This window comes from Salmo trutta, chromosome 32 (genome assembly GCF_901001165.1).
Source record: "Salmo trutta chromosome 32, fSalTru1.1, whole genome shotgun sequence".
Taxonomy (NCBI): Eukaryota; Metazoa; Chordata; class Actinopteri; order Salmoniformes; family Salmonidae; genus Salmo; species Salmo trutta.
This window is the reverse complement of record NC_042988.1, coordinates 34,147,953-34,161,397: the sequence shown is the minus strand read 5'-3', so window position 1 is coordinate 34,161,397 and position 13,445 is coordinate 34,147,953. Positions and strand designations below refer to the sequence as shown.

Here is a 13,445-nt window from a genome sequence, read left to right as displayed (position 1 = left end):
GAAACACAAAAGAACTGTCAATCTCCCTCGACAAGATCCATGCAAGATCTCACCTCATGGAGTTGCAATGATCATAAGAACGTTGAGGAATCAGCCCAGAACTACAAGGGAGGATCTTCTCACTGATCTCAAGGCAGATGGGACCATAGTCACCAAGAAAACAATTGGTAAAACACTACGCCGTGAAGGACTGAAATCCTGCAGCGCCCGCAATGTCCCCCTGCTCAAGAAAGCACATATACATACCCGTCTGAAGTTTGCCAATTAACATCTGAATGATTCAGAGGACAACTGGGTGAAAGTGTTGTGGTCAGATGAGACCAAAGTGGAGCTCTTTGGCATCAACTCAACTCGCCGTGTTTGGAGGAGGAGGAATGCTGCCTATGACCCCAAGAACACCATCAAACATGGAGGTGGAAACATTATGCTTTGGGGGTGTTTTTCTGCTAAGGGGACAGGACAACTTCACCGCATCAAAGGGACGATGGATGGGGCCATGTACCGTCAAATCTTGAGTTAGAACCTCCTTCCCTCAGCCAGGGCATTGAAAATGGGTCGTAGATGGGTATTCCAGCATGACAATGACCCAAAACACACGGCCAAGGCAACAAAGGAGTGTCTCAAGAAGAAGCACATTAAGGTCCTGGAGTGGCCTAGCCAGTCTCCAGACCTTAATCCCATAGAAAATCTGTGGAGGGAGCTGAAGGTTCGAGTTGCCAAACGTCAGCCTCGAAACCTTCATGACTTGGAGAAGATCTGCAAAGAGGAGTGGGACAAAATCCCTCCTGAGATGTGTGCAAACCTGGTGGCCAACTACAAGAAACGTCTGACCTCTGTGATTGCCAACAAGGGTTTTGCCACCAAGTGCTAAGTCATGTTTTGCAGAGGGGTATTATTTCCCTCATTAAAATGCAAATCATTTTTTGACATACGTTTTTCAGGATTTTTGTTGTTGTTATTCTGTCTCTCACTGTTCAAATAAACCTACCATTAAAATTATAGACTGATCATTTCTTTGTCAGTGGGCAAATCTACAAAATCAGCAGGGGATCAAATACTTTTTTCCCTCACTGTATGTGACCGATAACATCTGCTAACCATGTATATGTGACCAATAACATCTGCTAACCATGTGTATGTGACCAATAACATCTGCTAACCATGTGTATGTGACCAATAACATCTGCTAACCATGTGTATGTGACCAATAACATCTGCTAACCATGTGTATGTGACCAATAACATCTGCTAACCATGTGTATGTGACCAAAACATTTGATTTGATGTTGATTGGATTTGATATCACAAAGGGTTGTTTTCCTCAGTTTATACAACAGAACAGATCACTTCTACTCATCCTCTGGTTTTGTTATTCACATACTGTATGGTGCCACTGACTGACTTTTCATAGTTGTTCATTTCGTAGTTGTTTCTTGTGCTTTAGAATCCATTAGTCATTTTATTTCTAGATTGACACCATCCCTGTAGACCCCAGCAATAGAGAGAGAGATTGAGACACCGCTTTTACTGATTGATATGACCCTTGATGTAGCATGGTGGTAATTGGCCACTGTAAAGCCTCTACTGGAACGTTTACGACACGCAACAGTCAGCACCTCTCTCTCTGTCAATTCAATTACATTTAAAGGGCTTTATTGGCATGGGAAACATGTTTACATTGCCAAAGCAAGTGAAATAGATGGTAAACAGTCACACACACACATTTTGTCCTAAAACACGATTTACAATCTCAGGAAGTGGTGCACTATGTAGGGAATAGGGAACCATTTGGGATGTAGAGCCATAGAGGGGGGTCATACCAGTAAATTATGACACTTTTGGGCTGTGATTGCAAATCATGTTTTAGCACAAACAAACCTTTCCCATTTCCCCCCCACCAGTCTCATCTGTTATGCCAGTTAAACCAGTCCAATGTGCAAAGATTCACTAGCAGAGACTGACTTCAGACCTGCTGTTTCTCTCCACAGAGGAGGAGGTGGCGGATGTCCTGAGCAACATCCTGAGAGACAGATCACACATCGACGAGACGCTGAGGCTGGCCTCTGAGGAGAACGCAGCAGAAAACTACCATGGTAAATAATATGTTAAATATATTACTGAGGCCCAGAGTTGTTCCTGGTCAGGTCATGTGGTAAAGAAAAACTCCTGGCCCTAAATATCAAGTATGATCACATCTTAATAGGCTGTAGAGCTTTAGATATTGTTGACGTTATCAAATGTCATTGTTGAGCATTAGCATTATTACAAAGATATTGTAAGATACAAGAAGACATGCAGTAGAGCCCTTTGCAGATATTCATGAGACATGTTTGCACCTGGTGTGACATTGGACATGTACCAAATAGCACCCTATTCCCTGTGTAGTGCACTTCCTTTGAGCAGGGCCCATATGGCTCTGATCAAATGTAGTGCACTAAATAGGGAATAGGATGCCATTTGGGATGCAGATTTGGTTCTGAATTTGTCGCGTTATGTCTATTAATTACCTGTCAAATGCCAATAGTGTTATTACAGAGAAAAATGCATATTTCTGTTCAGATAAATGTACTCAGTATGTTCCCAGTCCTGCTCTGATGTGTCATTATACTAATCTATGGGCTAATGGAGCACATCATAGAAAGTAATGATGGGTGATCCTCTATGGGTCTGTGGGTACTTGCCTGTGTATGAGTGCATTCCAAATTACACCCAGTCCGTATATAGTGCACTACTTTTCACCAGGCTCATAGGTCTCTGGTAAAAAGTAGTGCAATATATAACGAATAGGGTGCTTTTTGGCACGCTGCCTATAGCTTTAGTTAGAGAAAGAAACACGTGGTGCCAGAGCCTTAATGGACTTCTTCTCCATTAGCGCTAATGGGTAACATCGTTAGTGTTAACGAGTCCCAAATCTTCTGTTTTTAATCTGTTTTCCTTTTATCTCCTCTCTCTCTCTCCTTCTCTCTCTCTCTCTGAACCCTCCACCTCATTCTCATTCCATAATGACTTGTTTGTCATTTAATCTAACCTTTTCTTACCGTTCTACCTCTCCTATTTAACTGAAACTCCTGTACTCTACCTCTCTTTCTCCTTTCTTTCATCTACACTCCTTATCATCTTATTATGTTTCCCTCTCTTACCCGTGTCTTACCTTCTCTTACCCGTGTCTTACCTTGTCTTACCCGTGTCTTACCTTCTCTTACCCGTGTCTTACCTTCTCTTACCCGTGTCTTACCTTCTCTTACCCGTGTCTTACCTTCTCTTACCCGTGTCTTACCTTCTCTTACCCGTGTCTTACCTTCTCTTACCCGTGTCTTACCTTCTCTTACCCGTGTCTTACCTTCTCTTACCCGTGTCTTACCTTCTCTTACCCGTGTCTTACCTTCTCTTACCCGTGTCTTACCTTCTCTTACCGTTCTACCTTTCCTCTTACATGAACCAACTTTACCTCCCTCTCTCTCATTCCATCCAACTCTACCTCCCTCTCTCTCATTCCATCCAACTCTACCTCCCTCCCTCTATCTCATTCCATCCAACTCTACCTCCCTCTCTCTCATTCCATCCAACTCTACCTCCCTCCCTCTATCTCATTCCATCTACATTCCTTCTTACCATGGATATCAGGGTTCAAATACTTTGACTCTTGGGGGTGCCCAATACCACACTTAAAATATATAGACTCTTGGGGTTGCCCGAAGCCACTTGGGGGTGCCCGACATTGATATTTTTGACAATTATGGGGGAGCTTACATTGATATTTAAATTGATATGGTGGCCCTAATTGTTATGGGGGATGCCCAGCCTCTCCTATCCCCCGCTGTAATTTGAACCCTGTTCTTACCATCCTCCCCTCATTCCCTCTCTTTCTCTCCCCCTCCAGCTGCTATTCAGAAGTTACGTAAGATCTACCACTCAGCCATCAAGCCCATGGAACAGGCCTATAAGTACAACGAGCTCAGAGCACATGAGATCTCAGGTACAGTGAGGGCTTTGCTTGGCACACTGCTGCCGCTTCAGGTTGTTAGTGTGTGTTGGCTTGATCTCAGATCTGTTTGCGCTATCATGTCACCTTTTCATTTATTCGTTGACATGATAGCACAAACAGATCTGGGATCAGGCTAAGTGTGTGTGTATGTGTGGACTGGTTTCCCTGTTTGGGTTGACATGGTGACTGAGGGTTTGAATCCCAGCTAGTGGTCTGTGCACTTAACTTGAACTTTTGCATAAATCTTGCATAGAAGTCAACTTGAGTTGCATACATGGACCTCAAGTTAGCATTTGGACCTGACTGACTGCTGACTGATTTGTTTCCGCACAACACTCATAGGATGGAGTAAAGAAAAATCTCCTAGGCTGGCATTACTCTGGCCAAGAGATATACTGTATATAGGCTTTATATCCCTATGAAAGAACCCACCGCCATAGATGTTTTAAATACAATGAGTGGCTCAAGAGCTCATCAGTATCACATATCCATTGTCATATAAATGTGTATGTAATGTGCTATGTAAAGCCCATGTTGAGCATCAGGAATAGAGCCATATACATACAATCAATTATCATGTATTACTGGAATAGAGCCATATACATACAATCAATTATCATGTATTACTGGAATAGAGCCATATAAATACAATCAATTATCATGTATTACTTGTAATGTAGTCTGTGTAGCTGGTGTAGAGGAGTCAGGCGCAGGACAGCAGATATGAGTAAATAAACGTATTTTACTCGGAATAGGCAAATACAATACAAAATAAGCGAGCCCACATAAACGGACCGTATTACATAAAAACAATCACTCACAAACAAACATGGGGGAACAGAGGGTTAAATAATGAACAAGTAATTGGGGGATTGAAATCAGGTGTGTAAGACAAAGACAAAACAAATGGAAAATGAAAAGTGGATCGGCGGTGGCTAGAAGGCCGGTGACGTCGACCGCCGAACGCTGCCCGAACAAGGAGAGGGACCGACTTCGGCGGAAGTCGTGACATTACTGGAATAGAGCCATATAAATACAATCAATTATCATGTATTACTGGAATAGAGCCATATAAATACAATCAATGATCATGTATTACTGGAATAGAGCCATATAAATACAATCAATTATTATGTATTACTGGAATAGAGCCATATAAATACAATCAATTATCATGTATTACTGGAATAGAGCCATATAAATACAATCAATTATCATGTATTACTGGAATAGAGCCATATAAATACAATCAATTATCATGTATTACTGGAATAGAGCCATATAAATACAATCAATGATCATGTATTACTGGAATAGAGCCATATAAATACAATCAATTATTATGTATTACTGGAATAGAGCCATATAAATACAATCAATTATCATGTATTACTGGAATAGAGCCATATAAATACAATCAATGATCATGTATTACTGGAATAGAGCCATATAAATACAATCAATTATTATGTATTACTGGAATAGAGCCATATAAATACAATCAATTATTATGTATTACTGGAATAGAGCCATATACAATCAATTATCATGTATTACTGGAATAGCGCCATATAAATACAATCAATTATCATGTATTACTGGAATGGAGCCATATAAATACAATAAATTATCATGTATTACTGGAATAGAGCCATATAAATACAATCAATTATCATGTATTACTGGAATAGAGCCATATAAATACAATCAATTATTATGTATTACTGGAATAGAGCCATATAAATACAATCAATTATTATGTATTACTGGAATAGAGCCATATAAATACAATCAATTATTATGTATTACTGGAATAGAGCCATATACATACAATTAATTATCATGTATTACTGGAATAGCGCCATATAAATACAATCAATTATCATGTATTACTGGAATGGAGCCATATAAATACAATCAATTATCATGTATTACTGGAATAGAGCCATATAAATACAATCAATTATCATGTATTACTGGAATAGAGCCATATAAATACAATCAATTATCATGTATTACTGGAATAGAGCCATATAAATGCAATCAATTATCATGTATTACTGGAATAGAGCCATATAAATACAATCAATTATCATGTATTACTGGAATAGAGCCATATAAATACAATCAATTATTATGTATTACTGGAATAGAGCCATATACATACAATCAATTATCATGTATTACTGGAATAGCGCCATATAAATACAATCAATTATCATGTATTACTGGAATAGAGCCATATAAATACAATCAATTATCATGTATTACTGGAATAGAGCCATATAAATACAATCAATTATCATGTATTACTGGAATAGAGCCACATAAATACAATCAATTATCATGTATTACTTAATGTAATATACTTGCTATTGTTCCTTTGAAAAAACTGAAGTGGTTCTTCCATATGAATATAAACACACTTGTACATATTCAACTACTCATAATGTAACACTGTGAGACATGTAGAGGTATGGCATTCTGTTCTTTGATCCTGGTAAAAGGGGTACAGTAGGCTACCATTTAAATATTTCTATCATCCCCTTTTCCCTTTTCTTTTTCTTCATCATCTTCAACTTTTTTGTTTTTGTTTTAAAGATTTTTAAAGAAGGTTTAAAAGTTAAGTACTTTAATATAACTCTTATTGCAGTATTGTTATAGATGTTTATAAGCAGTTATTATAACCCATGTTGTGCATTATAATGCATTATGCATAGCCCATAAGACATTCGAAAAGGCATTATAATGCATTATAAAGAGGGTATTCATAGGAGGTGTTAATATAATTTTTTCTAACATGTCTTCTGGGGGATGACTTTCACTCCCCCCTTGGTCAACCTGTGCAGACCCAACTGCTCTTCCCCATCTTGAAGCAAAGTTCGCCCTCTTGTGGCCTGGCATGGTCTTTAACCTTCATACAAATACTGAACCCCCTGACATAATGACAATAAAAGGTTTTATATGAAGCTCTAAGCCATCCCAGAATATTCAGATACTGTGTTAAAAAGGTTTAGAGGGAGCCAGGTGTTATCGAAGCAATGGTTCGTTCCCTTGACTGAGAAATTCCTTGAAGATGTTGCTATGTCTCCCTCTTTACTGTAATTTGACTAACTGTCACATAACGAATTGAACTGTATGGAGTGTAGTGTACCGGAAGGAATGATTGATCTGGATCCCACAGATCCCCCCCCCCCTGCCGACACCTGTTGTCAAGTAACCTTCAACTTCCTCCATTATAGATCTGCATGTTTGACACTTCCAGTTAAACGTGATTATGCCACGACATCTCTCCTTCCCTCTCACTCTCCCTCCCTCACCCCCACCTCACCACCCCTTCACCTAACAGCCGGATGAACACTGGGGGATGGGAACACAGGTTGGTATAGTGGGGGGACCTTTCCCGAAGCATGGCACTGGCTGAAGTGCTCACCCCCCTCTTTCACACTCCCAGGACCCCAGCCATTGGTCCTTGGTATGGACCAGTTTGGTTGTTTGGAGCAACCAAATTATCCTGTATGTCACAATTATCAGTTGTGGCATATGCATTTTCATTCACATCACTTTGAACTGCTGTAAACTTGAGCAGAAATTATTTGCATTTCAAAGAACTACTGTAATGGAAAATTCAAGTCATTTACGAGGTCATTTTATGAATCTGATTATGTGACTGAACGTTCACAAAACAATTGAGGGACCTACTTCCCCTTGATACTAAGTAAATACAGTATACAATTCTAACTCAGTCTCTTAATTCTATACTAATCAATTGAAAAGGGGAGATCCTCAATCTGCAGTTATACATGAATTCCTATTGAGAAAGGATTCCCTGAGGTCTCGTCCATTACCATTGGGATGCTTAAAGGCACTACACCTTTGGATCAAAGATGTAAAGAGCCCTACAGCATTCAAACATGCCTTTAGTGTAAACTACCGGTATGTACATGTATGGGGGAGGGTCGGGGTGCATGGGCAGCACTGGCTTAAGCAAAATAAGCACAGGTAAGGGTCGGAGAGAGGGACATAAAAATACAAAGAAATTACCTTGAAAGCATGTTTTGGAACTGAATTACATTTGCCAAACTTTTTATCATTTTCTAGCCTTTGTATGTGGATTGCATATCTTAGACACTCTTTTAATAAACTTTAAATACAAATATCATCAATGGATACAAGACTCGTCATTAAGTGTTTTGTTCACAAAACATGAAAATATTGTTTCCATCAGAAGAGAAAAAATGCAAATATGTTCACTGCTTCTGACAATGAACAAATACAAGGGCACAAGGTTCTAAAAAGCTCCATCAGTATTAAATCATATAAAACCTAGGGAAAGTTCCATACTAAAGATCTAATCAACTTTCAGACTCTCTCTGTAATTCTGACATGCAGAGATGCAGACAATAACGTCTGGTCGCTTCTAAGTAACTTTGTCGTCATCTCCGACAACCTTCCACTACCAAGCTTGCTTTGGTTTGGTTGAAGACCCATCCATTCATATCATAGGTTACATATCCTCCTCTGTATTCACCTTTCCTTTTTACCACTGGGGCTTGTTTTTCTGCTTGGCGATGAAAAGTCACCAGACCTTCTCCAGTCTATGGCAGCAGAACAACCTCAGGTAGAATACAGGGAATTGGACTGTGATGATACACGTGCCAATGAATCAATCAGGCCTCAATATTATCAAGTGACTGCAAAGAAATACATAGATTTTATGGAATCTTTTAAAAGACAGACTAACGTTCTGTTTTGTCAGCATGGCGGAAGACATGAAGGTTGTGCTCATCTTTAATCAGGCATTATCTTATTTTGATGAATGCATTTGCAGTTTTGAGTGTTTCATATAGTTTTTCTGAATGTAATTACTGTTTTGTAAAGGAAACTCATTTTTGAAATAGCATTTAAAATGCATTTCTATATCTTGTGTTCACCGTTTTGACAATCGGACAATATTATTCCAAGAAATGCTTTCAAGAAGTTTAGAAAAACAGTGATTGGATGGCATCATGGGAATATTTGGTCATCACTGGTCATCTTATAGTACCTCTCCTTGAATGAAAATTGGCCATTTCTTTACTTCTCTCCCATGTTTTGAGAAGGGATCACAACCATTACCTCGCTTTCCAACCAAGGTGCAGGAATTGAGGAGCGAACTGAGGTAAAGAGGAAATTCAGCAACACTCCCATGTTTTGGAGTAAACTATTCCATCCACTGTGAGCGACAGGATAGTTTCGCAACACATTCCACAGACAGTGGGTTAATTTTTCTACAAAACTTCCTGCTTTTTTATCTTTTTTTTCCCTACTCCTTTTCCCTTTTTTTAATCATTATTTTCTTTTTACTTCTGACTGAATTACAAACAGATCTACACAGACAGGACATATTGACCCTGACCAGCCCAACAAACACTATGTCCACTCACACTCACCCTTTCATGTTCCTGTTCTGTCTGTCATGTGGCTGTTCTGTCTGTCATGTGGCTGTTCTGCCTGTCATGTGGCTGTTCTGTCTGTCATGTTCCTGTTCTGCCTGTCATGTGGCTGTTCTGTCTGTCATGTGGCTGTTCTGTCTGTCATGTGGCTGTTCTGCCTGTCATGTGGCTGTTCTGTCTGTCATGTTCCTGTTCTGCCTGTCATGTGGCTGTTCTGTCTGTCATGTGCCTGTTCTGTCTGTCATGTTCCTGTTCTGTCTGTCATGTTCCTGTTCTGTCTGTCATGTTCCTGTTCTGTCTGTCATGTGGCTGTTCTGTCTGTCATGTGGCTGTTCTGTCTGTCATGTGGCTGTTCTGTCTGTCATGTGGCTGTTCTGTCTGTCATATGCCTGTTCTGTCTGTCATGTTCCTGTTGTCTGTCATGTTCCTGTTTTGTCTGTCATGTTCCTGTTCTGTCTGTCATGTGCCTGTTCTGTCTGTCATGTGGCTGTTCTGTCTGTCATGTGCCTGTTCTGTCTGTCATGTTCCTGTTCTGTCTGTCATGTTCCTGTTCTGTCTGTCATGTGGCTGTTCTGTCTGTCATGTGGCTGTTCTGTCTGTCATATGCCTGTTCTGTCTGTCATGTTCCTGTTATGTCTGTCATTATCCTGTTTTGTCTGTCATGTGGCTGTTCTGTCTGTCATGTGGCTGTTCTGTCTGTCATGTGGCTGTTCTGTCTGTCATGTGCCTGTTCTGTCTGTCATGTGGCTGTTCTATCTGTCATGTGGCTGTTCTGTCTGTCATGTGGCTATTATGTCTGTCATGTGGCTGTTCTGTCTGTCATGTGCCTTTTCTGTCTGTCATGTGGCTGTTCTGTCTGTCATGTGGCTGTTCTGTCTGTCATGTGCCTGTTCTGTCTGTCATGTGGCTGTTCTGTCTGTCATGTGGCTGTTCTGTCTGTCATGTGGCTATTATGGAACCTCTCAGTTCCTCCACCCACACATGCTATGACATCTTCTGGTTTCAATGATATTTCTAGAGACAATATCTCTCTCATAATCACTAAATGCCTAGGTTTACCTCCTCTGTACTCACATCCCACCATACCTCTGTCTGTACATTATACCTTAAAGCTATTTTATCGCCCCCAGATACCTGCTCCTTTTTCTCTCTATTCTGGACGTCACAGACGACCAATTCTTATAGCTTTTAGCCGTACCCTCATACTTATCCTTCTCTGCTCCGCTGGGGATGTAGAGGTGAATCCAGGCCCTTCAGTGCCTGGCTCCACACCTACTCCCCAGGCGCTCTCTTTTGATGACTTCTGTAACCGTAATAGCCTTGGTTTCATGCATGTTAACATTAGAAGCCTCCTCCCTAAGTTTGTTTTATTCACTGCTTTAGCACACTCTGCCAACCCGGATGTCCTGGCTGTGTCTGAATCTTGGCTTAGGAAGTCCACCAAAAACTGTGAAATCTTCATCCCTAACTACAACGTTTTCAGACAAGATAGAACGACCAAAGGGGGCGGTGTTGCAATCTACTGCAGAGATAGCTTGCAGAGTTCTGTCCTGCTATCCAGGTCTGTACCCAAACAATTTGAACTTCTACTTTTAAAAATCCACCTCTCCAAAAACAAGTCTCTCACCGTTGCCGCCTGCTATAGACCCCCCTCGGCCCCTAGCTGTGCTCTGGACACCATATGTGAACTGATTGCCCTCCATCTATCTTCAGAGCTCGTGCTACTAGGCGACCTAAACTGGGACATGCTTAACACCCCAGCCATTCTACAATCCAAGCTTGATGCCCTCAATCTCACACAAATTATTAATGAACCCACCAGGTACAACCCCAAAGCCGCAAACACTGGCACCCTCATAGATATCATCCTAACCAATGTGCCCTCTAATTACACCTCTGCTGTTTTCAACCAAGATCTCAGCGATCACTGCCTCATTGCCTGCACCCGTAATGGGTCAGCGGTCAAACGACCTCCACTCATCACTGTCAAACGCTCCCTGAAACATTTCAACGAGCAAGCCTTTCTAATCGACCTGGCCCTGGTATCCTGGAAGGATATTGACCTCATCCCGTCAGTAGAGGATGCCTGGTTATTTTTTAAAAATGCCTTCCTCTCCATCTTAAATAAGCATGCCCCTTTCAAGAAATTTAGAACCAGGAACAGATATAGCCCTTGGTTCTCCCCAGACCTGACTGCCCTTAACCAACACAAAAATATCCTGTGGCGTTCTGCATTAGCATCGAACTGCCCCCGCGATATGCAACTTTTTAGGGAAGTTAGAAACCAATACACACAGGCAGTTAGAAACGCCAAGGCTAGCTTTTTCAAACAGAAATTTGCTTCGTGCAACTCCAACTCTAAAAAGTTCTGGGACATTGTAAAGTCCATGGAGAATAAGAACACCTCCTCCCAACTGCCCACTGCACTGAGGATAGGAAACTCTGTCACCACCGATAAGCCCACTATAATTGAGAATTTCAATAAGCATTTTTCTACGGCTGGCCATGCTTTCCACCTAACTACCCCTACTGCATTCAACAGCACTGCACCCCCCACAGCTACTCGCCCAAGCCTCCCCCATTTCTCCTTCTCCCAAATCCATTCAGCTGATGTTCTGAAAGAGCTGCAAAATCTGGACCCCTACAAATCAGCTGGGCTTGACAATCTGGACCCTTTCTTTCTAAAATTATCTGCCGAAATTATTGCAACCCCTATTACTAGCCTGTTCAACCTCTCTTTCGTGTCGTCTGAGATTCCCATAGATTGGAAAGCAGCTGCTGTCATCCCCCTCTTCAAAGGAGGTGACACTCTTGACCCAAGTTGCTACAGACCTATATCCATCCTACCCTGCCTTTCTAAGGTCTTCGAAAGCCAAGTCAACAAACAGATTACCGACTATTTTGAATCCCACCGCACCCTCTCCGCTATGCAATCTGGTTTCAGAGCTGGTCATGGGTGCACCTCAGCCACGCTCAAGGTCCTAAACGACATCGTAACCGCCATCGATAAGGAACATTACTGTGCTGCCGTATTCATTGACCTGGCCAAAGCTTTTGACTCTGTTAATCACCACATCCTCATCGGCAGACTTAGTAGCCTTGGTTTCTCAAACGATTGCGTCGCCTGGTTCACCAACTACTTCTCTGACAGAGTTCAGTGTGTCAAATCGGAGGGCCTACTGTCTGGACCTCTGGCAGTCTCTATGGGGGTACCACAGGGTTCAATTCTTGGGCCAACTCTTTTCTCTGTATACATAAATGATGTCGCTCTTGCTGCTGGTGAATCTCTGATCCACCTCTACGCAGACGACACCATTCTGTATACTTCTGGCCCTTCTTTGGACACTGTGTTAACAACCCTCCAGACGAGCTTCAATGCCATTCAACTCTCCTTCCGTGGTCTCCAACTGCTCCTAAACACAAGTAAAACTAAATGCATGCTCTTCAACCGATCGCTGCCTGCACCTGCCCGCCCATCCAGCATAACTTCTCTGGACGGTTCTAACTTAGAATTTGTGGACAACTACAAATACCTAGGTGTCTGGTTAGACTGTAAACTCTCCTTCCAGACTCACATCAATCATCTCCAATCCAAAGTGAAATCTAGAATTGGCTTCCTATTTCGCAACAAAGCATCCTTCACTCATGCTGCCAAACATACCCTCGTAAAACTGACCATCCTACCAATCCTCGACTTCGGCGATGTCATTTACAAAATAGCCTCCAATACCCTACTCAACAAGCTGGATGCAGTCTATCACAGTGCCATCCGTTTTGTCACCAAAGCCCCATATACAACCCACCACTGCGACCTGTATGCTCTCGTTGGCTGGCCTTCACTTCATCATCGTCGCCAAACACATTGGCTCCAGGTCATCTACAAGACCCTGCTAGGTAAAGTCCCCCCTTATCTCCGCTCACTGGTCACCATAGCAGCACCCACCTGTAGCACGCGCTCCAGCAGGTATATCTCTCTGGTCACCCCTAAAGCCAACTCCTCCTTTGGTCGTCTCTCCTTCCAGTTC

At 41.7% G+C, this 13,445-nt stretch overlaps 1 protein-coding gene across 2 annotated transcripts in view; it reads left to right on the top strand.

The window, feature by feature from the left end:
• LOC115171776 (sarcalumenin-like) overlaps positions 1–13,445 on the top strand; it is a 53,383-nt gene that overhangs the window by 22,309 nt on the left and 17,629 nt on the right. The window contains exons 2-3 of one of the 2 annotated variants that reach the window (XM_029728903.1): positions 1,989–2,093; positions 3,881–3,976. In XM_029728903.1, the coding sequence (XP_029584763.1) occupies positions 1,989–2,093; positions 3,881–3,976 (201 nt within the window). Of the gene's footprint in view, positions 1–1,988; positions 2,094–3,880; positions 3,977–7,334; positions 7,365–13,445 lie in introns of those variants that run through there. The other variant, XM_029728904.1, reaches the window with a different exon arrangement.